Source organism: Scardinius erythrophthalmus, assembly GCF_964197995.2.
Source record: "Scardinius erythrophthalmus genome assembly, chromosome: 6".
Lineage (NCBI taxonomy): Eukaryota > Metazoa > Chordata > Actinopteri > Cypriniformes > Leuciscidae > Scardinius > Scardinius erythrophthalmus.
The window spans coordinates 27253052-27280911 of NC_138226.1; the positions used below are offsets into that span (position 1 = coordinate 27253052).

General features: G+C 39.1%; 1 protein-coding gene across 2 annotated transcripts; it reads left to right on the forward strand.

The window, feature by feature from the left end:
- Positions 1–7115: 7115 nt before the first annotated feature.
- Positions 7116–9560, forward strand: pou3f3a (POU class 3 homeobox 3a; the record flags this gene model as incomplete). Of its 2 annotated transcripts, none has more annotated exons than XM_081369650.1 (2): positions 7116–8948; positions 9153–9560. In XM_081369650.1, the coding sequence occupies 2 exons, from the start codon at positions 7722–7724 to the stop codon at positions 9264–9266; spliced, it is 1341 nt and encodes a 446-aa protein (XP_081225776.1). The 2 variants fall into 2 exon arrangements, with proteins under 2 accessions (XP_081225776.1, XP_081225777.1); XM_081369651.1 differs by having other exon boundaries at positions 7722–8988; positions 9153–9199.
- Between the last annotated feature and the right edge of the window lie 18300 nt (positions 9561–27860).

Genomic DNA, 27860 nt, shown 5'->3' on the forward strand with positions numbered 1-27860 from the left:
ATTAATCATCTGGAACCTTTAGCATTAGGATGTAATGCCTACAATATGATATATACAATATATCAATACTATATATATATATGTGTATATATATACTAATATATATATATATATATATACACATGGTGTATGTACTGTATGTATATATATATAATATATATTCATTTAATAGATGAATTTATACAAAGGCACACATTATTGTCTAAAAAATCATTTTAAGCATTTAAGCAAAGTCAAACATACAAGTGCTTAAACCTTTAACTCAAACTACGTAGCTGCCAACTTGAATGAAGAGTTAGTAGATTTTTGATAATAGTTTTAAGTCAAGCTTTTTACAAAACATTTTTCAAGTAAAAAAAAAAGTGCTTCTTGTGGTAAAATCTAATTTAACGTTTCATTCTGACTAAATCAACCTGACATATTAGGTTAAACTAACTAAAGTAATTTTCATCACTCTTGAAGAGAAGGTTCTCTACAGAACCCAAAGGTTCTTGACTCAATTTTAAATAACCCTATATGCCAAACAGGTTCATAAGTAGAAATGTCTTAAATGATTGCATAATACTTTCATGTTTAATGGGTTTCCCCCCCAGTTTTTTCTAGAGATAAAGTATGTGTATGAGCTGTTTAATTTAAAATTTGATCAAAATAGAAAATGAATTAAAACTAAATTAATTCATTACTAAATCCCAATATATATAAAGTGCCTGACAAAATCCTCATATATTCTATATAGAACCTTTTTTTCAAAGAGTGTATGTTGGATCAAGTAAAAAGAGATCGTTGATCGTTGTAACACTGCAACGTTTTTCAAAGTTAATGTGCTTTTATAATCTGTGTTAAGCTTAGTTCCTTATTTTGTCTCTTTCCCCAGTGTTCCCCCATCATCCTTCTCCCCTCAAGTCTGCTGAGGAAAACCGATTCTCAGATCTTGACACAGGATACATTACATCCCTCTTGTTGATGAGTGAAGGACAACATTCTGTCCTCTTCTTTAGTCTTTTAGGCATTTGTTCCAAGTGTCTTAATGTTGTGATCACAAAGCACCTTCTCCAAATTTATAAAAGGTCACTGTTGAGGCACATGAACTCACACACACCACATCCAGCAGTAACAGTGGGAGATCAGGAGTGTATCAGGAGTTAATGGACTGTGAGTTAGTCAAACAGCACCTTACTATTCTAAGAATGCTACATTGTCAAAACAGTCAATGTGTTTGAAGGGATAAACTCCTTTATGCGCATTAATCATGCAGGCACAGATTTGGCACAAATTACCCTCAGGATATAGTCACTTGAATTAAGTTAAATCTTACTGCATTGTTGAAGGTTTTACAGGTTCTGCTTTTATCCCACACAAATAAACATCTGATAGGGTTTGAGTCATCCATGCGTGAAATAAATAAATAAAATAACGCCGTTTGGTTTTGAAAGTATTGCTTTATTCTCACACAATAAATATTCTTGATTGTTATGGATATGAAGTTATACCATACTGCCTCCGGCTATTTATATTAGACAGATGTAGAGACTCATTATGAAGTCAGACAATTCTGTAAGAGTGAAAGCTTGGCGTCTCTCAATACCGGGAAGACGCACAAAGGTGTGTCAGCCGATATATCTATATTTTAGAACAAAAGGAGACGTATTCCTCTCCTCTCTTTCGTTTGTGTGCGAGTGTGTGTGTGTGTGTGTGTGTGTGTGTGTGAGAGAGAGAGAGGGAGTGAAGATGAGAATCATCATCTGGCTTTGACTGGCATAATTGGCTCTTTTCTTCCCCGCCGCTACTTAGCGCTGATAGCCCAATTTAGCCGCCACATGCTAAAGACACTTTCAGAGTGTAATCAGAATTAAAGAGAATGGGTTTTACTCACTTTAAAGGCCCTCTGTGGGCTGAAACATTGATGGGTCCCTTTAGTTGTCAGAAGAGATGGGCGACACATACGGTTGGCGGGGTCTGGGGATGATAACACGCCTGTGGTGTCCTCAGGTAACATGTGAAGATACTTCTCTGAGAATGACCCCTTTCCAAAAGACAGGCCTACGTAATGCGTCTGCTCTACTGTAATAATGCCGGCGATCTGTAAATTGGTCTCGAGATACCATCAAAAGACTATTTAAGAGTGAAGATATCCATGGTTAGGTGACAAAAGAACGCGTGGATTGCACCTCGTCTAGCGGCGCATGCTGATGCATTTTTCCCATTACGGATGATGGCTTGTGACTATATAGGAAATGGACAGTAGCTTTGAGATTATCTCTCATTTCCTTTCAGTCAGCCTGTCTGTGTTCTTTTTCACGTCTTTTATTCTCTCGTTCTCCCTCTCCTTCTTTCTTGTATGCATAGTGGATAGAGTTTTCTCGCTGCAGGCTATTTCTTTTGCTAAGCTGAGTAAAATGCAAATGCCGCTCACGAGAAATAAAGGAGGAGAGGACAATTCTGTGATTTTTGCTCCAGCTGCTTTGAGCTTTACTGACAGAAAACCTTGAATGGCACCTTTGCAAGAGCCCTTCAGAGGTGTCGTGGTGTTCTTTCTAGAAGGAAATTATTCAAATCTCTCAATGAGTCTTTTGTCTGTCGATATGTGGTCAATAATGTAAACATCTGTCCAGAACTACAGTGTGACTGTTTTCTGTGCATTGCTAGGATACCTAGCCTACCTAGCTGAGATGCCGCGCTCACAAGAGAGAAGAGGACAGGAGGAAAGATAATCCCAGCCATCCCGCCCCTATAAAGGAGCTTTCACTGAAAGAGGGCCTTGTGTGTCTTGTGTTTATCAGAGGGACTTGCTCTTACCTGCAGGGGGAAAAGAGATTTGAATTGCAGTCACTTGCAGAAGAAAGCACAGCCAGCACATTTGAAACTTTCCTCAGACTCAACGTAGAGCTGGAAACGTTAATGACATCGCTGTGATGTCATTTAAATAAGGCAGTGAGGAAGCTGAAATGGTTTAGCATTCCTAATCACGCAACTCAACCAAATCGAAGCGGCAAATTCACTAGTGTAGAGCACAACATAAGGGAGAAGTTTTTAGTTGCTGTTTTCAAAGGGAGACATGAGGCTGGTTAGCGATGCCATCAAATGCCTTGTTTTAGTGAGGAAGCCCATTTATAGCAGCTTATTCGCTAGTGAATGTCAATAGGTGTAAATATTTCCCGTGTATTCTCTTACAAGAAATCACTCAAAAATATGTATGGAAAATAACGGCGGGGCGCTGAGTTAGGACTCTGTGATGTGATTCAATTTCACTAGGATTTACTGTGATCCATGTGTGGAATCCCTTGGGAAATATGTGCTTTGATTAATGTAATACAGGGACTGGGGGAAATAGGTGTGTGTGTGTGTGTGTGTGTGTGTGTGTGTGCGCGCGCTTTTTATAAACAGCTTATAAATCATATAAGTGATGTTTTTTGAAAATGTAAAACTGCAGAAAGTTTTCTGTGATTGGTAGGTTTAGGGCCGGATTTATGAATGGGGGATAATATATATATATATATATATATATATATATATATATATATATATATATATATATATATATTATTTCACTGTATTGGAAAAACAAGGTAAGATTATTAAATTAACACATTTTTTAAATATTGGGCAGTCAAACCTCATTACTCCATAACTACGCCTCTATCCTGAATATAAGTGTGCCATGCAGTTTGGACTGTCTCTGCTTGTTTGCAATGCAAGGTTAAATAAAGAACTGGTTGTTTGAATAAGTGCAGCATTTTCTTTACCCAGGAATCTCTCTCTATATATAAAGGCTAATGTTTTATGTATTTGAGGAGGTGAGAAGACTGGTTATAAGACTTTCATAAGACTGTCATAGCTATAACTTTCTTAAATAGCCTGTGCGAAGCTCTCATAACATGAAATTTTGGACAAATTACAGAAAAACTGAAAAACTGTAAATTGATGGACACGAAATGCACTTACTGGCTTAGCTACAGCCGTTCTTATGGAGGACAAAACACGTCTATGTCTGACATTTACTGGTCAAAGACTACAATTGAGTTTTGAGTAAAGCCAAATACATATAAAGCCACAATAGGCTATTTGACAGTTTAATTGTTTAAAAGAATAGTGGTTGATTTTTCCCCATTTCCTGAAAAGCGGTTGAAGTTTCCGACCGAAAGCGACAGTTTATGGTTTTGTACAAGCTACCAGGGGTTATTAATCAAATAGGTTGGCCTATTTCATTATTCATATATTTCTTTAAACAATAATCCTGCATCATGTTTCAGAAACTATAGGAATGTAGTCTACAAAGTTACCTATAACTTTAGATATCCCTTCAGTTCAACTTTGCTTTATCATTTCTTAAGAGTTCCCATTAGTTCCTTACACTTTTCTTACTTGGTGACAGATTTTTCATGTTTTTGTATGCTAAAAGAGTATACAACAGCAGGCATAGTGTACCTACTATAATCCATGCTTATCGTCATACCAAATTACAAATATTACATTTTTGTGGGAGAAAATATGTTTGTAGGCTATGTGTGTCAATGACAAATTTAGTTAGAGAGGATAAAAATGTCAAATGCAACTGCAAAGTTCCTTAACTTATTTGAAATGTACAACTTTTCTAAAAATAAATAATTAAATAAAAGGGTTTAATGTCTCTAAAAATGTCAAATGGCATAACCATCAAGTAAAAGTATTAAATAAATAATTGTAAAAATTACTTGAGGCGTTATTTTTTTTGTATATTAAATATTAAGAGGTTTTCTTGTTACTCCTTTTGGCCTATTGTGAATTTTCATAAAAAGATACAAATATGCGATTTATTTGAAATGGTTAAATACCAACAGGCGGTGTAAAGGCGTCCACTACTTCATGGCTTCTTTCATGCAAAAACAGGACTTTGACCCCAAGTAATACAACCTTTCTATAACAGGCGTCAATTAGTGCGCAAAATGAAGGCTTAACAAGAAATAAAGTATCTAAATTTACAAATGGCACACTGGGCCATTGTTGAGCATGACTTAGGACAGTGATTGATGGATCATCTGTGTACCAATGCCAGCTGATATACTACATATTTCCCGTTATAAACTTATTGCATGACCTGTTACAGGGAGGGTCACGTTTGACTTTGCAAATTTATTCAAAATGCTGTTCCGGCAAATATCTCACTGACACTTTACATTGCTTTTTGATTGATCAACCTTATTTAACGTTTTAAGAAACTGATTTAATACAAGCGATAGGAACAAACAAGCAATTGTAATAACAACTCAAACTAAATAATCTTTTGTTTAAAGACTTGTAAATGCAATTGACTGTGCTGCTTGTAAAAAAACTGTTTTAAAACACTGACTTATTTGTTTTCAAATTGCAGATTTGCAAAAAAAAAAAAAAAAAAAAAACTCGATTAACTACATTTTAATAACTAATTCGTCATATCTTTGGAACCTAAAATACATAATAAGCCTACCTTATAAGTCCATCATATAAAGTCTTAAAAGTCTTTGCTTAAGAAGCTAAGAGGCTTAATGAAATTGTCAAGGAGTTGATGTCATTAAACTCCCTGCATCCTGCTATGATGCATTTGGCGCCTTTATTGGCCCTCGCAATTCCGCATTTATTTTTATATAAATAATGTGATTGTTTTTAGATTCTTTAGGCAATCAAAGTCAGCGCAAGGCCCTCACTGAAGAACAAGATCCACAAAGATATGCATTTTACTGCCGATTTTTACAAACGTGCAATTCAACACGGCTCTTAAATTCAATATAGGCTACAAATTAAAACAAAACATTCAGGCAGAGAGAGTGAGAGAGAGAGGGAGAGGTAGATTTCTTACCGCAGGAATGAATCCAGCGCAGCTCCCTCTCTCTCTTCCTCCGTCTCGAGTGAATCCCGCTCTCCTCCGCTCCGCTATTATTTTCACTTAAACATATGAAAATTTATGCAAATGAAAATCAGCACTAACTGTTCATCGCTCGCAGTGCACGAGAGTCGCTATCATCGACCCTTTTCAATAGGTTAGCCCATATAGACAGGCTATACCAGGGGTGGATCAATCCACAAATAAACAAACAACAATAAATCACCACCCAGGGATTAATACGGCGTGTTTTTTTGTATTCACCCGGGTTTTTTTTTTTTTTTTCTGGAAAGGACTAATATAAATTTCTTCAAGTTAGGTGCAAATGATGTAGCCTACCAAAGTTACCAGTGAAACAAATAAAACAATATTAGATATTTGGTGTTTATTAACTGCGATTGTGTTTATTTGTGCTTTGTTTTTGTATTTTAATGTTTTATTTATTGTACCTCATTAGGTCATAGTCATAGATGTTACTAAATTGAATAAATACATCAGTTTAAAAGTTTACAGTGCTGGTGCTTGAAACGGCTCTTTATTCTAAGAATAAATCTGAATAGGCTAATGCTTTCCGTGAAGTTGTCAGTCACATACATTTTTTGGATACAAATCTAATCTATGCTCACTTCATTTGGACCCCTAAGCCAATGCTGAAATGCTTAATGTTTTTTTATCTGCCTGTTATTTGCTTTGCTTTATCTGTATCCCATCTATTGTGATTTCCATGTTTGTTTGTTACTTGCCCATAGGTAAAAAATTAGACACAATTAGACTAAAATTTATTATCATCATCAGTTTCATTTCAACATTTAAATGCCTGTTGCGGACAAAAGACCGACATCAGTAAAATAAAACAAATGCTGAAGCGAATTCAAGCCAAACAGTTTCCTCTGCAAAAAAAAAAAAAAAAAAAAAAAAAAAAAAAAGAAAAGAAAAGAAAGAAAAACAAAACAAACAAAAACATCTGAAGCATCGTTAACCGAAGCCAATAATGCCGTACACTGCAATAGAATTATATAAACTAAGCTTCCTGTTCAGAGAGAAGGTCTAGTCACTTTTATTCGTATGTTGACATATCCAAATTAGACATAGCAAATTGCAACGCCTTAACGTGATTTCTTAGCTGTGCCCTAAGATCTGTCACTCTCCCGAAGGATATCCAATGAGCATCAATCTCGCAGAAACTTCCTCGCGGTAATTGGGTGAAGGATGTGGATGGTGTGCGCACGCGGGGGCTGAACGTAAACATTCGCGTGCACTCGCGCTCAGAGAAAGGAACGGAGCGAGCGAGGACAGTGAAAGTCTCCCTCGCGCGTGTATTTGATAGAGTTGTGTTCAGTGGAATGTACTGAAGATTAACGTCAGATGGACTCTGTGAAAGGAAGAAATATGAGTAGCAAGACTCTGTAAGAAAGGACTGAGGACCAGAGAGAAGTTTAAAAACGAGCGTCTTCTGATAAGCCTCCACATAAGTCAAGAGAGCGCGCGATGAAGTTCGGTGTGGGATTTTTGTAATCGTCACGTGAAGTGGATGTGAAGAAGAAGAAGAAGCAACACTTTTTTGTTCTCATAACTGACCTTTAAGACAATGAAATTAACAATGGAATTCAATTGTAAAAGCAACTTCCATGCATAATGTGGATTTCTACGCTGAAGGTATTTCTTTCTCCTTTTGCTTACGATAAAAGGAGGTTTTGACGGATATATTTTTTTGCCATTTTTTGCTGTGTTGTCGGTGGACCAAATCAAAATACCAAGCATATTTTTTCCAGCTTGAATAATTCATGAAATAGTGCGTGCCTTTGAGGCTTGAAAAAAAAAAAAAGTTACGACAATACGGGGAGGGGGGAATAATAAGTAGAATTGTTCAAAGTGGTGAGGGGGGATGGCCACAGCGGCTTCCAATCCTTACCTGGCCAGCAATAGCATTCTCTCATCAGCCTCGATCGTGCACTCGGAGTCCGGAGGTGGTGGCATGCAGCCGGGAAGTGGTGTCGTAACATCGGTGTCGGGAGGGTACAGAGGAGACCCCGCGGTCAAGATGGTGCAGAGCGACTTCATGCAAGGAGCCATGTCGGCCAGTAACGGGGGGCACATGCTGAGCCATGCCCATCAGTGGGTTACCTCACTGCCCCACGCCGCTGCCGCAGCAGCCGCCGCCGCAGCCGCCGCAGCGGCAGAAGCAGGCTCGCCTTGGTCCTCCAGTCCAGTTGGCATGGCCGGTAGCCCACAGCAACAAGACGTGAAGAGCAGTTCAAACAGGGAAGACCTGCACTCGGGCACCGCGTTGCACCACAGACCCTCGCATTTAGGGGCTCACCAGTCGCACCAAAGCGCATGGGGTGGCACCACAGCCTCCCACATCCCCACCATCACCGGAGGACAGCAGCAGTCCCAGCAGTCTCTCATTTATTCCCAGCCCGGTGGTTTCACAGTCAACGGGATGTTGAACCCTCCCGGGAGTTTAGTCCACCCGGGGCTGATGCGAGGAGACTCTCCAGAAATGGATCACCATCACCACCATCATCATCAACAGCAGCACCCTCTTCACCACCACCACCAGCACCACCACGCCGGAGTGAACAGCCACGATTCGCACTCAGACGAGGACACGCCGACCTCCGACGACCTGGAGCAGTTTGCCAAACAGTTTAAGCAGCGTCGGATCAAACTGGGTTTTACTCAAGCCGACGTCGGGTTAGCCCTGGGAACTCTTTACGGAAATGTTTTCTCTCAGACCACCATTTGCCGGTTCGAGGCTCTCCAGCTGAGCTTTAAAAACATGTGCAAACTCAAGCCGCTGCTGAACAAGTGGCTGGAAGAGGCCGACTCGACCACCGGTAGTCCCACCAGCATCGATAAAATAGCAGCTCAAGGCAGGAAACGAAAGAAGCGCACCTCCATCGAGGTGAGCGTGAAGGGAGCCTTGGAAAGCCATTTTCTGAAATGCCCCAAACCGGCAGCGCAGGAGATTACCTCTCTGGCGGACAACCTCCAGCTGGAAAAGGAGGTGGTTCGGGTCTGGTTCTGCAACCGAAGGCAGAAGGAGAAGAGGATGACACCGCCCGGGGTTCCTCAGACGCCCGAGGACGTGTACAGCCATGCCGGCAACGTGAGTGCAGACACACCGCCTCCGTCCATGGACTGCAAACGTATGTTCACTGAGACGTAGAACAAATCATTTTTATGTACAGTTCAAGTCAGCAAGATATCACAAATATTCTATGTATATTACGAGATAACCCAAAACTGAAATCTTTTTTTAAAAATCCTCCAATGTCCCTAACGTTAAATGACTGTTTGCTCTGTGTTTCAGGGGAGTTTTGTGGTAGATTACTTAAAAGGTGCAAGTTTGAAAGATGAACCAGACAGCAACCACAACAACGTGACAACCACGAGCTCCTATGGCCAGGAGATTCTGGTGCACTGACACCGAAATCATAACCAGCCCAAAGCCAACACAGACTTTATGGATTGAAATCACAAAAGAACTCCCAAGGACATGGATCAATGCAGACGAACATTAAATATTAAACAGTGGAAGAATTTACCCCAGGACACGTATCAATTTTACGCACAGGAATTATATTACTCATTTTAACAAAACGGAATTGTCTTGTCTACTCTCTTGGAGCATTATGTGCAACAAACTACACATTTTATAATTCATAGTATTTTTGTGGACTACACTTCTGTGAATAGCTTTTACACAGAGAAAACTCTTAAGAAAAAAAAAAAAGAAAAGAAAAAAAAAAAAGATTGATTACTCTCAAGCTGCACTTATTTTCCAATTTCAGCCGACCCCTTGTTAAACACTTTTGTTGTTGTTTGGCTGAATCATCGTGGATATTGCCCTCTCTTCACTGCTTTTTCCCAGGCAGAATTTTTTTGGTGGGGTTTTGATAACAAGTGTGTGTAAATTTGGCAATATGAAAAATTAATGTGTTGGTTTAAATGATTTGCTTTATATTTTTCACTAAATCAATTTCAAATATTTTCAGGAGCAATTACAGATTTGTTGCGCGCTGTGATGACTTTCAACCTAGTAGCATCTCTTGTAGGCCTCCCCCCCCCCCCTGCCATTTTAAATATTGATTATATTTTATACTGTTAGTATTACACTTGTTATTATATACAGATATTGTACACAAACGCATTGACGAAGCTGAAACAAACCGTTGTCAAACCGTTTCCCCCGTGGTTGTTATTTAAGTTCAGTACTGACTCAGCGAGAAGTGAATGAGAACAATAAATCTGATATAGCTTTCAGATGCATCGGTGCAACTTTCTTTCTTTCTTTCTTTCTTTCCTTCCCAATTTGCTTAAATATTAAAACTAAATTCTAAATGAAAACTCATTTCTGATATTTGTTTGATTTGCTTTAGTGAGATTTTTTTTTCTGAAATGTATACAAAGGGAATTTTGAAGAGTTTCTCAATATCCTGACCCTTGGCCTAAAAATGGGAGTCGAAGAACTTCCAAAATGTTTTCACTTCGCAGTGTCATATTGTTTTCTTATTTTCCTTTCTGTTAGCCTGTTTTTTTATGTACTGTAGCCTATGTCCTTTTTTTTTAAAGAAACAATCATGACATGTAATTGTCTATTTGATATATATATATATATATATATATATATATATATATATATATATATATATATATATATATATATATATATTAACGGCGTTTATGTAAAGATAAGCTGCACGTCATCGTTCCAAAAACAAATAATGTAATACATTTTATATTTGATTATAAAACTTTTTTTTCCCCGTCAATGACTTACAGATTTTCTGAGAGCTAGTAGCCTATTTTCGTATTTTACCCATAGGCTATTATGCATTAGCAGACACCCACTATGCTGATTTAGATTATTTTCTTCTCAACTGAATATAAATTATCAAAACATTCAGAGGCCTTATTGGTTCTAAAAACACTGAAATGTCATAAATCATATTATAAATCATGATAGCATCAAAGTGACATGGAAATGTGTTACAGTATTCAGAATACGCTTCATCTCTCGTCCTCATTAAATCAGGGTAATAATTTCCATATTTTGCTTGACATGCATAACGTCCCACTAGAATGCTTTGGAAGTTTATTTTTCTTTCTTTCTTTCTTGTTTTAAAACAAATATTCGACACATAAATAGTTATCAGCAGCGACGTGATATTTGCCTTAATGGACAACCCATTTACCGCTTTTTTTTATAGTATTTTATGCAAACATTATTTTATTATATAGTCCAAGTCATTTCAGTAAATAGCCTAACTGGATGAGCTCAATACAACAACTGCAATATCTTAGCATAAAACAAACTGCAAAATTGCATGTATTGTAGGCCTAATTAAAATGCATCATATTAAATTGGCGTGCCTTCAGCGAACAGTTGATTTGTTTGGCTTTATTTGAGAACGTTCGTTTCTTAAAATTCCTCGCTTTTTTTCTTCACATTTAAATTTGAAAAAGCACGAGCGTCCCGCTCAGCGAGTGACGTAATTTGGAATCCATTCCGTGCACGCTCTAAAGCAGTAGTGCATTTGTATGCATGGAAATTCGTATGCTTGCCACGTAGCTCTCTGAGTGCAAAAGGGCCTAGATCCTTCCATCAGATTGCAATGTAAAAGCGTGCAAAAACGATTGTGTGACTGAATTGCCTTTTTCTGTAAACCGACCGTTACTACTGGGGAATAGGACAACCGTTGGCCCTTAATTTTCATCAAGACAGGTTTGGCAATTTCTCCCATTTGTATTCATTTCTGCTATGTTTGAAATAGCTTTGCACTCTTAAGGCGCAACACCAACCTTCCAGCTGAACGACGCTTCTGTTGAGACTTGAGAGTGCAGCTGAATTTTTTTTTTTTTTTTCTGAAGAACTTTTGTGTGGTAGTGACTATTCAGCTAAACACACGGTACTTCTATTGAAGATTTAAATTTCGCGGATGATTTACCGTACATCCGTTGCATGGCAACGAAATTCAACCTGTGGTTATAAGCACGCGCCCCACCCTTCATGCAATATAGCCTACTCAATGTTAATAGCACCGCTCACACACCCAGAATAACTGAGTTGTGAAGCTTGCAGTTTCTGTCTAAAATGCTGTCTAAAATGCACTTATACTGAATAAAATAACACTTTGATTATATTACTATTTTCTAGTTTTAATTTGTAGCTTTACTTTGCAATGCAATATATTCGAAAATGAAGAAGCCTATATTTTTTGTAAAAGTATATTTTCAGTGATTGCAAAGTAAATCAATTAGGCTAAATTGACTCAAAACAGCCAACCTTCAACAGAAGTATATGCTGTCTAATGAAAATAGCTGTCCACGCTCAATGATAAAGAGTATGACTGATGATTCTGATTAATGTGATGAAAGATGATTTCTTCGTGTTAGGTGTTAGACCCTGCACTGCATAATATAAAAACTCACTGATACCTTATATCTTTTAAACTGAAAAATATGTGCGTAAGTCTATTTATCGTTTCTGAGCTCTACTGTACACTAACAAAAAATGCAAAAACTATAAGCAACAACAACAACAACAACAAACAACAAAAAAACCCTGTAAAAACACGTAACGCAAAATTATTATTTTCTATTCTTTTTATTTCATAGTTGCTCTATTATGTGGGAATGATACGCATAGCCTAATGCTTTATTATTAAGTCATAATATATATATATATATATATATATATATATATATATATATATATATATATATATATATATATATAAACTCGGACTTCTCTTGAGGTGCCAAAAGTGTGTAACTGAAAGTAAAACAATTAAAATGAAGATTCGACGTTAAATGTTTTTTATGAATCGTTTATTGTTTTCACTCTGCTCTTTTAAATCATTTGTATAAACGTTCATTTTACCCAAAATAGTGGATGCATATGGACCATAGAAAATAAATCATACCCTCTCATATTTCTTTAGCGCCATCTTTTGGAATTCCCTCCCGCACGAATTTAGTATCAATATCAAACCCTTTTTTTATCGATAAAACAATACTGAATGAATATTTAAAAAAAAAAACATTAATTGTAATTATGAAAAACGTGGTGGTAATACTGTTTTTGAAAACGTTTGAATTAACATGACTATCTTTTTTCCTTTATAGATGTAATTTATTTATTTACACACACACACAAAAGATAAAAATGGTGTTACAACAAATCGAAAATGGTGCAAAGGCTAACCATAAATCTTTAAATGCCTCTTTTAAAGATATTAAACTGCATGTTTGCCTTGTGTACACAAGCTTGGGATTAGAGACACAGAGAGATAGCCTAATTAAAATATTCATAGTGATGTTTTTATTTCTAATTTCTTAAAATCTGCTTTTTTTTTGGTCCACGCAGACTGGCCGGAACCCTAACCGTGTCTCACTACACAGCATAACGTTTGCTTTTCTCGCAATTCCCTTCAGTCCTTCAGCCAATAGATTGTGGTCCGAGGCTCACATCACAGGACAGCTGAATTAGTGGCCAGGGGACCTTCACTGTCCCACACCTGCTGCAAGCCCGTGGCACACTGCCAGCTGAGGTCAGTTAGCCCGCCAGGCACATTACCCTGGCAGCAGTTGCCAAGGTGACAGCATGTCAGAGCCTGCCCATTGAGGAGTGAATGGAGGGCTGACGGCCAACGCATCGCTGCCTCTGACCGGCCCCTGGAACTTCAGGAAGTGGGGGACCGAGAAGGCACACATTCAAATGCTCAGCAATAAACTGACTCTACACGTGGCAGGGGCCTAAATCCTTAACCTCTATAATCTCAACATTAGTGCTGATATGTGATACTAAGTGAGTTAAACACATTTTTCCATCTCAGACTTGGTCGGTCTGGAAGAGGTTCGAATGACAGCAGTTAATTCTGTATAACAATCACAAATATGGATATGAGTGTGTGTGTGTGAGTGAAAGCAGGAGAGAGGATGAACAGCGATAAAAGACGCTAGTAGAGAACAGGAGGTGAAAGGTGTTCCTGCTTTTGTTGTAGCTATCACATTAAATGGAGGATGTGAAGCAGAGGGGAAATAAGCTGTGGGCTCTGTGGTTTAATAGATTACTTACAATTGGACACAGGTATTTGGAGTTAGCCATTATACCCTTGAGGCTCAAAAAAAAGGTAAAAGACAGATCACAATTCAAGAAAATCTGCCGCTGCTTCTCGTTCAAAAACGCCTTGGTGTTTTTCTAAAACAAACATATTCATTTGGCATACTGTTTTGTGCTTTCAAAAATGCGGCTGCGAATATTTGCATTAGCATGTTTTTGCTGTTTCTGAAGAACACTTACACATTATCAAGAGCCCTTTCAAGCATAAGCTCTTTTAAATTCAACTCATTGTAGTCACGGCACAATTTGTTAAGGTCAAATCTTTGTCTGAATGGATTGAGTCAGAATTGTATTGAGGTCATCAAAAAGCACAAAGCCATATCTCTTCAAGGGCACATCTGAATTTCAGCTAAGCTCTTAGAGCCTCAATCTCCCTCGGAAAGAAAAGGAAAAAATGTAGACCTAAACCCATGGAATAAGGTCTCGGCATTAGAAAACGGCCCCGACAGGCCTCTCCTGAAACGCTATTACAGTATGCGGAGACCGAATTCAATATGCACGTATACGACGAGCCATTTGGCGGCTCAAGAAAATCATCCTCAACACATATTTCCGGGATCGTTTGGTTTTAATCTTCTGTTTTCGAGAACTCACGAGCCCTATAGTGAAGGATTCGGTTGGGATGTCAAATCCAAATTGTCACTTCAGAGAGATTTCTCCTTGGACCACGTCATTATTAGCAAAAATGGCAGAACAACAAAATCCTTTCATAGATGAGAGGATACTTTTCACTTTCTCTCTGCTCACATTTCACTGTACTTATAGAGGATAAGTGCAGGAATTCCTGTTGTTCAAGCCTCTCCAAACATGTCACATACGACGTAGCGGAGAGTTTGCGGGCTGAAATAAAAGTAGCTAATTGATGCAATACACCAAGGACATAATTATCTCTTTGAATAACTGGCGGTGGTTTAATTGCTGGTAATTGTTCTCCAAACCTTGTTCAGAAGTGATGAACACAAGACTGTTATTATGCATCATGTGTTAATCCTGCTAGTCTGGCTTAGTCATTAGGGCTTCTGTATCAAAGCGCCACGATAAGGGCCGCAGAGAGGGGAAAATATCGTACGAGAACACACACAATGTACACGCATAATTGTGACATAATGCGTTGTAGTCCCGCATTCCTCCTCGCTAACCCTACAGCCACACGCTGCACCTAAATGCAAACAGAAATAAACAGGCGATCTCTGTGCCACCTCACGGTCCTCTTCTTTCTGCTGTCACACGCTCCGGTGCGAATTTTCCCTCAGATGTCATATTTATAACAGTGGGGTTTCTGTTATCCTGTGTTTGCTGTTAATTATTGCCACATTGCAACACCAGACTCCGAGCTCTACAGGAAACAAACACTGATTAACGTGATTGGGCCTGCTGAGAATTGCGGGTCCGGTTGAAGTGTGTTGATTGTTGAACTGTTCCCACCCTCTCACCCCAGCAGTCTTGCCCTCTTGCCCTCTGAGCCTTGTGAGACCGTTTCAGTGCCAAATACTTCAAAAGATGTCTGGGGTTTGCATAATCTGAAGTAATCCAAGATCTGATCGCAACCCTGCTTGTGTTTTATTTGATTTTTTTATTACAATGAGCATGTCAGTGAAGGAATATTCCGGGTTCAAGATAAGCTCAATCGACAGTATTTGTGGCATAATGATGAATTATAAAAAAATAATAATTACAAATTCATTTTAAACTTGTCCCTTTTCTTTAAAAATGGCAAAAATCTGGGTTACAGGGAGGCACTTACAACAGTAAAAAGTGAATACAGTAAACGTTAAAATACTTTTCCACAGTTTAGCCGCAAGATGTAAACAACAGCCATTCAGTGTAAAAAAAAAAAAAAAAGAAAGTTTCTGCCTTAAATTTTTTAAGTACAACCAACTTGGAAGTTTAAGTCATTTTAACTTAAATTACATCAAACGGACTTTAAAAACTGAGTTGAATCTTGTATAACTTGTATAAAAAAAGTTTAAAAAGCAACTTTATGATACTTTTTATGTTACTTTTGATCAATTTGATGTAAAATCAAGCTTTGAACTATAACTGTTCTGTTTAAAACTGTATTATTTGAGCAGCTATAAAGTTGTCATTTTTGTGGTTGATGAAACAAAGTTGTAAAATTGGATATAACTTTACACAGAAAAGGTTACTAAATGTATTTTTTTCCACACTGAAATCTTGATTTGTACATTGTTACACAAAAAAAAGTTATATTTCAAATGCTGTTCTTTTGAACTTTCTATTTATCAAACTATCTTGGGGGGAAAAATGCATCAGTTTTCACCAAAATATTAAGCAGCAAAACCATTTCAACATTACTAATAATAATCAGCAAATCAGCATATTAGAAGGATTTTGAAGGATACTGAAGACTAATGAATTGAGTAATGATGCTGAAAATTCAGCTTTACCATCACAGGAATAAATTATATTTCAATTTACATTAAACACAGTCATTTCACAATAGTACACTTTTTACTGATCAAATGGTAAATAAATGCAGCCTTCATGAGCATAATAGACTTCTTTTAAAAAAAAAGTAATAAGAAAAAAACATACCGACCACAAATGTTTACATGTAGTGTAAGTGTGTTTTTTGTAAAATTTTAAACTTCATATTTATTCTTTTCTCAGCCCCAATTTTTTTATATTGTAATTGGCCCATTACATTTATTATTTATTATATATTTTATTACTTATTTTATTGCGATCAACATTATGCTACACTTTAAAAAAAATCAACTTGGATGTTTAGAACATTTCAACTTAGAAACTTAAGAAAAAAGTTATAAAAAAGCTTAACTTATTTTGATGAGTTGAAGCAATGCAAACATGTTATCATAACTTATTGATCATTTTTACAGTGTACAAATGCTGTCGATTAAGCTTGAATTGTTTTGATTGGGGAATATTTATTTAACATTACTAAAAATAACTTAAAGGGGAGCACGAATCTTAATAATAAAAACACAAATAACACGACATATAGAGAGCACGGCGCATCATTTCAACACCCTTTTTCTTTGCTATTGGTTTAACCTGTTATCTAATTCCAGTTGATCTTAAAGCAGATTGATGTGCAGCAGGCTGGCAGTGCTGTTTGATATTCAGACTCAGCACTTCGGCTGAAGGGGGAGAGGAAGTCTATGTGGCTCTTTCCTGTCTCATTCCTGAGTCTCACGGGCTCATGTTTCACCTGCCGCATCTGAAGTCTGCCACATGTGTGTATATGAGAGTATTTATCTTAGTGTTTTTTTTTTTTTGAGCAATGAATTCCTTCCGTTTAACAAAATAGCTTTTGACTGAACATGACCAGATGGAGCAGAGGTGGTGTTATTGATAAGGCCGGAAGTTCCCAATGAAGCGGAAGTGCTTGAATTAACATGTTCATCATACTGACAGTTGATGTGCAAAATAGATCCAGGGTTTGTATAGTTTTTTTTATATCACTGTGATAGTGATAATTCACACACTGATCATCACTGCCCCCTGCTGGTTTTCAAATTATTCAGACACATATTACTAAACTATTGAGATGATTTATAAAGATTAACACTTCCTTGGCGCAACGCTCTAGTTCAATTACAAGGAAAGCAAATGAAAGTCCTCCCTCAGTGAGAACATCTAACATGAATTTTCACCAATACAGTCACAGACTATTTTAATTCAATTATTCTTTTCATCAATCTTTTGAAGATCAAATATATCTGATCAAAGCCATCTGAACATATGTAATGTATGACCCTAAACTGGATTTGTAGCAGCCTGACAAAGCATAACGGTTTATTCATGGTCTTATATGCCACAAACTGTAAGAATATTTGTACAGGGATTTGTATGAGAGGCTATGCTGAATAAATTACATTTAGGCATGATGGTAATATTCAGACCGATCTGTAATCCATGATTCAAGCCACCAAAGCGGTTAGAGAATATGAGAGCAATGCCCACAGAAGAGAATAGGAACTCATATAAGCCACGTGGATAGATTCTAAAAGATTGTCGCTCTAAATGTGCCTCATGCAGCTATTTCTTTTTACAGATGGGTTTATATATTCAGAGTAGTATTTAGTAATAGATTCACAGAGACAGCCATTCATTCCACTTTGATTACACTTAATTTCATTAAAATCAAAGACAGCAGTTTGCATATTTAGGCTATACGTTTTGAAATTCTGGCGTCATTTATTCACCTATCAAATGGCTTTATAAAATTAGAAATTAGCACACAAATCAAATGGACTACGTTTATGGTGTGCATTTTTTGGAGCTTGGAAAATGTTGCTTTTTGCACGTTTCGCAAGATTTTCAAAGTAAAAATGTAAAAGCGTTTCGAATAAAAGCGCGTTCCATTTTTTCTAATCAGATTCGAATAAAGATTACATTGGTTGTTGTACGTATCGCAGCAGTTCGGAAATGAAATGCCCGTTGAGTAGCGTTAAAAGATTCATGCTATATCGTGCTTGGAAATAGCCTACCACCTACTCTAAACCTAACCGATAGTGTTAGCAAAGGCAACCGCGAGATAAAAACCCACTTGCTAAAGCAGCCGTATCATTTTAGCTTGCTTCTACAAGCCTTTGGCTCGTGTTTCACGGACTCGTACCTGAGTGCTCCACATCACAAAATATGTGGATGGAATCCAAATGATCCGGTTCCCTAAAAAGGGCCGGAATTCCCATCATGATTACAAATGCAATGCTGTCAGAGAAAGCAACACAGTGTCGGCCCAGATCCGGGCCACATCTGGTACATGTGGATTCAACCTGACCAGATGTGGGCCGGATCTGGGCCGAGATCTGGTGCTGTCTGGCGTACCAGGTGACCAAGCAAGTTTACTACAGAAAAGCCACACGTGTAGGTGATGTGATGGAAATGTCAAAATGTAGTAGTCTAGTACAAATAATGCAGTATGGTAAAAGCATTTTGAGGTCATAACATAGTAGCCTATACTGCACAAGGAACCATGGGAACATAAATCAATAATAATTTGAAAATAAAAATAAAATAAAAGTTGTGTTATTGTTTTACTGCCAATGTTTATTTCAGATGGAAACTTGAGTGAACTGTATAGGCACATTTTTGAAGTTTTGTAATAATGCAACTATAGTGGCACATTTTTCAAGTGACCCTATGTTTAAAAAAAAATAAAGTCAGTCATAGAGGATTGGAACAACATGAGGGTGAGTAAATTATAACAGAGTTTTAATCTCTGGATGAACTATCCCTTTGAAGGAGTTATAAGATTTGAACTATGAAAGTCAAGTTTTCACATGGATGTACACAGTCATGGCTCCTCTGTTTGAGATTATGCTACAGGTTAAGTCATTAATGAGTTTCCAGCTGAGGGCAAAGATGTCTGCATATGTCCTTTAACCGTGCAAACAAGCTACAAGAGTGCAGGAATGATTAACCTGCGCAGCCACGACAGGCAGGTGTCCCTTCGGTGGTTTGTTAAACGCTGAATTACACTTCCTCGGCCAGTACTCTCTATGCCTCTAATCACATCTGCAATTACAGAGCAGAAATATTGCCCCTAATTGATACGGCCCGCCGATTTGTTTCGATTTCTCGTCGCCTCAAGTCATTTTCTCCCTTTACCCGCTGGCTTCTAATGAATGGACTCGTTAGGAGGGGGCGTGTCTAAGTGAAAGTGACTCTAAGCACTGCTTTGCCAGATGTATGATGGCAGGGAAAAGGGACAGTGTTAAAACAGCAGGAGGTGTAATGGCACCTCAGAGCGGGCTAGACGGGGAGGGAGTGGGCACCTGTCCATTAGGCCCTCCTGAGGGTGGAAGTGTTAAGTGTCTGGGTTGCAGTCAAACTCTAGAGGGACAGTTGTCATAGAGACACAGCTGTCAGCCAGTGACTGAGTTTGGGAACTGTGGTGATGAACGCTGATAAAGATCGCAGATTAGATGGTGCAAAAGACTGACTAATGTCTGCACCTCTCCTCGTATGCACCCACACCCGAGAGAGACGTTTGTCTTTTGACGAGGACTGTGAAGAGGACTGGTAAATGAGCACCAGATGAGGGACAGATGTAAGTGTAGGAGTTTGGATCCTCTTAGCATTAAGATTAATCCTGGATATCTAGCTTCGTTTGTGAACCTATTCCTCTGCAGCATATCTTCTTCCCTTCCAGAACAGTTGCAAAAGCGAACTTAGCTCGTTTAAATACAAACGCATGGGAAGGTGTCATATAGATGCAGTGGGTGCAGGTGCATTAAAAGTCTGAGACTACTGTTATTTAGCATTTTCAAACTGTAATACTTTTTCCATTACTAATTACATTATCAAACATTTTGAGTGATTGAGGTTACAGACTTTTTAGGCACTTCTGCATTTCCTTCAGACTTCAGATAGAGATAGATAGATAGATAGATAGATAGATAGATAGATAGATAGATAGATAGATAGATAGATAGATAGATAGATAGATAGATAGATAGATAGATAGATAGATAGATAGATAGATAGATAGATAGATAGATAGATAGATAGATAGATAGATAGATGAATGGATGGAGGGACAGATAGATTCTCGTGCTGCGATTTTGCATCTTTCTTCATTTATTGAAAGTAAGAAATCACTATTTTTGTTCACTAAGGCTGAAAAATGTACATAGAAACTTTCTAAATCCTAAAACTTTGTTTATTCCCATGTCTGAACAGACTTTAAATGCCAGATTTTCAGTGAGGTTTTCAGACTTTTGGACCCCATTGTATGTCCTTCAGAAAGTAAAAAATTTAAATAAAAAATAAACAAACAAAAATTCACATGCTATGATTTAGCATCTTCATTTATTGAAAGTGAGAAATCACTTCTTTTTTTTTTCTTCTAGTAAGGCCATTTCCATGTTTATTTCTATGTCTAAGTAGACTTTCAATTTGAGATTACAATGAGGTTTAAGACTTAGTTTTTTTTACCCCAATGAATTTCTTTAAAACAATAAATAAATAAAACACAGTTCTCACGTTGTGATTTGGCATCTTTCTTCATCTATTGAAAGTGCAAAATTACTCGCTTTCTCTTCTAAGACTATTTTGTTTATACTATTCATGAAAAAATGCTTTATAGGTACAAAATCTTGTGAGAGACTAGAGAAAAACAATATTCTGTACTCTGAATAAGATCCCAGCATACTCACTTGTATCCCAATTCATTGATTGCCATTAAAAACGACATCTCATTCGGTTATTCATAAATCTATCATTCAGTGTCTGCATCTCTTCACCTGTATCCATTTAAACTGAGGAAAATTCTTGTGTTCCTCAAATTGACATTTTTAGAGTGCGGGTTGGCGGATTAGAGCAGCTCTGTTGAGATTGCATTAGAGCAAACATCTGAGAGGTAATTGACAGGGAGATGAGCTCTCGTAGTGCCAGTGTCACTCTGCGTGATCAGCATACCTCTACGCCAGCGCCTTGATGGGCATATCAGACTGCTGCTTGATGCTAATTTAGACAAGTGTGCCTTTGTAGTCACCTCACACACACGCAAGTATTTTACACCCCACACTAGGCTATATGAAGACTTTTTTTTAAACATTATATACATACACACACATCATTTAATATAGGGGTGAATTCAGGTTGAATGGGACACTTTTTCCTAGTCGTTTCAATGGCAAAAAGTGTCCCAATCAACCTCAATTCCCCCAATAAATTTGCCATTTTTCAATGACGTTGAGTTCAAGCCTTCTTGTGGATGAATTAAACACTTTGAAATGATGTTGAACAGAAATAAACATGGACTCTTAATAATGATGAACAGAAAAAGGAAATCTTGCACATGAAATTATATCAAAGTATGAACTAATGTAATAAATATACTTACACTACAAGCCTAAATCAATTATAAGGTGTGCTGTCCCAATCACCCAAAAGGTTGTGTCCCACAATCACCCAAATGTTACCAAATAAAAAAGTTTTTATTGGCTCAGTTTACATAAAAGTGTATGTCACGCATCCTTTCATTTGGCTAAATATGAACTTGTTTCCTGTTCAAACATCTTCCATTTTACAGAAATGTATCATGTGTTGGGGTGATGTTTTTAATTTATGGCAAGAAACCATGCAAAAGGCGGACATTCAAAAACTGTCCCAATCACCCTTAATTCCCCCTACTGTATCTTTCAACATACCTTCTGTTCTGATGTTCATGCATGTTGTTCTCGTGCTATAATTTGACTCGAGCTCTGCATTGCCACTTGAACTGATTGCCAACTGAAATGCGATCTATCACGTCACATTTAAGAGCGCCAAAACGCCATTTAGTGTTTGAATTTCGAGTTAAAATGGACAGAATATGTAAGCTGATACTTTGTTTCACATCACAAGTAATAAAGCACAAGGTTCTTTGTTATTATTGGAAGGGGGGAGCGCCGGCAACCTTCGGACCTGGCAACCCTCGATTGAACTACGGGTGATTCATAGGGTCAAATGGAGCCTGATTTTAAAGTTTCTATTTTTAGAGTGTTAATACATTATTGTCGCATTAACTTGCCCTAAATTCAACAGGAGAGATATCACACACACACACACACACACACACACACACACACACACACACACACACACACACACACACACACACACACACACACACACACACACACACACACACACACACACACACACACACACACACACACACACACACACACACAAACTTTTTGAGTATTACACACATTCTTTATCACAGAGAGGAATTTTAGTCTACCCTGAACTGCATCTAATATCCATTCATCCATCTGGCATTACCACACACATGTCTGGTTTACTATCTTTGTGGGGACTCTCCATAGACGTAATGGTTTTTATACTGTACACACTGTATATTCTGTCCCCTTACACTAACCCTACCCCTAAACCTACCCATCACAGGAAACTTTCTGCATTTTTACATTTCCAAAAAAACTAATTCTGCATGATTTATAAGCTTGTTTACCCATGGGGACCTCAATTTAGGTCCCCACTGTAACACGAGTCCCCATGAGTCTGTGTGCATTCAGGTTGAAGTCCCCACCGGGATAGAAAAACAGGTGTGTACACACACACACACACACACACACACACACACACACACACACACACACACACACACACACACACACACACACACACATAAACACACACACATTTTATAGCCTATACTTTATTTGATTCCACACATTACAAGTCAAATTTCATTAGGAATCTTTTTTATATATATATAATCCAACAGATTAAAACAAATCAGCACATTGTTATGGATTATACAGTTCTAAGGGAAGCATCGCCTTTTCCAAATAAACATGCTTCCTATAGTTGCTGAGATTGAATAGTACTTTGCCAACTGTTTGGCCCCTGTTTTAGAAATCCCCCAATGCAAAATCCACAGATCGCCAGCCTGTACATGACCTAGACTACCAAACACTAGGTAGTCTAACACAATAAGATGGCATTTGTATCCAAGGTTCTCAATGGTAGATATCAATGACTGATATTTTAGAGTCTAAGAGCAGTAGAGTCCTCCATAAACAATTCAATGCACATGACACCTCAAATAGTGTAACTGTTTTGCCATTCTGAGAGATGTTAACAATATCTGGTGTATTAGCAATTCCTAAAAAAGTGTTTGCAGGTGAGTTGAACCATTCAGACTGCATAGTGTGTTTAAAGATCTGCTCATCAGCCACGCAGGTAATCTGAGCAGCAATGAGGTCCACAAGTCTGTCATGTCTGGCAAAATAATAGTCCTTTAAGTGATGAACACAACTGTTCATGATGTGGGTCACTGACTCCAGGTGTTGAGGGAGGTCATGCAGCGTGCAGAGGGGCGAATGGGTGGAGGGAAACCACAGTGATAAGTTGTATTTTGTAGGAAGAACCTGCAGACGTGCTTTTACACAGAAAGTGAGGATCTCCTTACTGATGGTGGCATTGCTGTAGATGGTGTGTGATACAGAGTGGTCCGCGCAGGGCAGTTTTGCCAACTTTCCCTGTAGTTTCTGGAGGCTGGAGGAGGTGAACAATGTTGTTGGTGCAGCCTGGCTTCCACGATGACAGATGGGTCCTCTACGACTGCATCAGAGACCTCTACAGGTTGATAGTGAGAGGTCCACTTCAGTTCAGTACCTGTCCATCCAGCTTTCCATTGGTCTTTCTTTTAAAACCCAGGAAGCTGTCTTCCCCACTGCATGCGTGTAACAGCTTATTGGCCGATCGGTGCATTTCTAGTTTATTTCTTTTTTAGTTTCATTATTATTATTATAATTTTTATTATTATTAGACAAGATTCTTGCTATTTAGTGATATTTAAGGATGCTGATAATTCAGTAATGATTATTATTCAATGCTTTGCTTATAATCTGTGTGTTATATAATGCATTGCTCCCCATACAGATGGAGAAGCTTCCTTTAAACTGTGCAGTTATAAGCTGGACAATGTTGCCATCTTCTGTTCTGACATAGAACTGCATATATTATGATTCTGAGAGCATATGTTCAGGCTTACTTTAAATTGATAGTATTGATAGTAGCCTACATGACACTACATTATCATCATTTATTATAATCAATTAGCAAAAGTGATTGGTACATTATTCTCTAATAATCTGCAATTTCATTTCACATGCTTTGTTAAAAATCCCAATTAGTCACTCTCCTGACACTCATATTGGGAGACACGCCCACTTCCTGGAACTTTCTTCACCTGAGGATAATTACCAATCAACCTCACTAGTGTGCCTCTGTAAACACCAGACTGGGTATTGTGACAAATGTAGTTCCGAAAATATGGAAACAGTAGAACATGTATTATTAAAATGTGAGGCTTATGCAAGAGAAAGATTTAAATTATTTCAAGCTTTAAGAGAAATGGAAATTGAAGTTTTTTCTATCAAAGCATTATTAGGTAATGGCCCAAAGCAATTTAAAATATATGAAGAAGTATTTAATTTTTTAAAAGACACTCATTTAAATAACAGGATTTAGGTCACTACTACCATAACGTTATCCACACTCCAATCCAGTAGGTGGCGGGAATGCACCATTTAAGTTTGGTTTGCCAACCGCCATTAAACCTGAGAAGAAGAAGAAGAAGAAGTGTGCCTCTGTGCTGACTGTTTGCTCCTCTGCTTGCTGCGTCTATGACTTTGTACGTTTATTTCAACCTTTTGTATTGATATTAATTTGATAACTGTTGATTTGTTTAATTTGGTTAAAGATTTTCTTTATGGTTATGAGAATGTATACTTATTATTAGAATGATTTGTATCAGTAAAGTTAACTTTGTTTGATTGTAGACACCAGCAATATGCAGCAATTGTAAAGCCACATTAAGGAAATGGGACAATGAAGAAAGAAAGCAAATTGCAATAAATCAATTGAGAAGTAACTTCTGGACTCATTCCTGTGTTCTAATCGACACACCATTCTGGTAGCACTCATCCTTAACCAGCCAAACACCAAATGTTCATGCTTTGTTGTATTTGGCTAGAGGTATTTGAGTTTTTCAGAGCCTCTCATTTGGGTCTTGTGTGACTTGACATCTCAGTGAGCATCAAAGAGTGAGAGAGGGTCTATAGAGAGAGGGCCAGAGATGGAGAGGTTACCATGGTGACAGGCACAACACAATCATCTCAGAGGCCAACAGCAGTGTCACTCTCACTCCTGCATCATCCAAGACATATTAATATTAAACCAAACTGCAAGTGGATCCTACTTTCTGCCTGCTTATTTGCCTGTCTCAACCGTTACAGAATGACTGACCATAATGGATCCAGCGCCAAGGTAAACGATCACACGGGGACCACACCCGAGAATTTCTGGACCTTGCTTATCTAACGGACTTCCCAGATTTTGCTCTCATTGACTTTTATTGTTATTGACAATGAACAATACCAATCTAAACTCATCGTGATGGTCCTTGAGGACCATTGGCCATCATGGCCGCACGCCAGTGTCTCGAGCCGCCATGGACTTCACACCAAAGGCTCCAGCCATAATGAATATCACGTCAGTGTCTTCAGCCATCATGGACGCCATGTTAGTGTTTCCGGTCGTCATGAACGTTGCAAGGCGTAAGGCATTTGAGACTGGTTTCCAGTTTGGTGGACACACCGCTAACGTCGGTCTGAGCAGCTGGCATCTCGATGGGGATATCAAGTCTGTGGGTGTCAGAGGTAGTCCCACTGTCAATTGCACTCCCCGTTACGGCGATGGCCATTTCGTGTGTCTGGGCCACATACGCTTCAGTTTCTCCCAAGGCGGCGGCATCAGTTCTAGTTTTGCCTGAGACAGCGGTGTCCGCCCATGAACTCTATGTATCAACCACAGAGATCGTCCCTGAGTTTCCTGTCTGCCCTGACGCGACCACAGAGGTCCTCAATAAACCCTCTGTCAGCCCAGATATGAACACAGAGGTAATTCTTGAACCACCTGTCTGCCTCGACACGACCACAGAGGTTGTTCTTGAACTGCCTATCTGCCCCAACGTGACCACAGAGGTCGTTCCTGAACTGCCTGTCTGCCTCGACACGACCACAGAGGTTGTTCTTGAACTTCCTTTCTGCCCTGAGATGACCACAGAGGTCAACCTGGAACACCCTGCCGGTCCTGTTAGGACCATGGAGGACGCCCTTGAGCTCACTTGACACTGCCCCTGAGGCCAACCCTACCTCTCTGTGCTCTGTAGTACAGTTTTGCCTGAAAGTCCCATCCGCTTTGCTGTGGTGGTCTTCTGCTCCTCCGTGGGGATCTTCAGTCTTAACCTCTCCACTGTTGTGGTCTTCTGCTCCTCCGTGGGGATCTTCAGTCTTAACCTCTCCACTGTTGTGGTCTTCTGCTCCTCCATGGGGATCTTCAGTCTTATCCACTTTGCTGTGGTGGTCTTCTGCTCCTCTGTGGGGATCTTCAGTCTTTTCCTCTCCGCTGTGGTGGTCTTCTGCTCCTCTGTGGGGATCTTCAGTCTTATCCGCTTTGCTGTGGTGGTATTCTGCTCCTCCGTGGGGATCTTCAGTCTTAACCTCTCCACTGTTGTGGTCTTCTGCTCCTCCGTGGGGATCTTCAGTCTTATCCGCTTCTCTGTGGTGGTCTTCTGCTCCTCCGTGGGGATCTTCAGTCTTAACCTCTCCACTGTTGTGGTCTTCTGCTCCTCCGTGGGGATCTTCAGTCTTATCCGCTTCGCTGTGGTGGTCTTCTGCTCCTCCGTGGGGATCTTCAGTCCCGTCCGCTTCTCTGTGGTGGTCTTCTGCTCTGCCGTGGGGATTCTTCAGTCTTATCCTCTCCACTGTGGTGGTTTTCTGCTCCTCCATGGGGATCTTCAGTCTTAACCTCTCCACTGTTGTGGTCTTCTGCTCCTCCGTGGGGATCTTCAGTCTTATCCGCTTCGCTGTGGTGGTATTCTGCTCCTCCGTGGGGATCTTCAGTCCCGTCTGCTTCTCTGTGGTGGTCTTCTGCTCCTCCGTGGGGATCTTCAGTCTTATCCGCTTCGCTGTGGTGGTATTCTGCTCCTCCGTGGGGATCTTCAGTCCCGTCTGCTTCTCTGTGGTGGTCTTCTGCTCCTCCGTGGGGATCTTCAGTCTTATCCGCTTCGCTGTGGTGGTATTCTGCTCCTCCGTGGGGATCTTCAGTCCCGTCTGCTTCTCTGTGGTGGTCTTCTGCTCCTCCGTGGGGATCTTCAGTCTTATCCGCTTCGCTGTGGTGGTATTCTGCTCCTCCGTGGGGATTTTCAGTCCCATCTGCTTCTCTGTGGTGTTCTTCTGCTCCTCCGTGGGGATCTTCAGTCCCATCCGCTTCTGCTCCTCCATGGGGATCTTCAGTCCTGTCCGCTCCGCTGTGGTGGTCTTCTGCTCCTCCGTAGGGATCTTCAGTCCCAACTGCTTCGCTGTGGTGGTCTTCTGCTCCTCC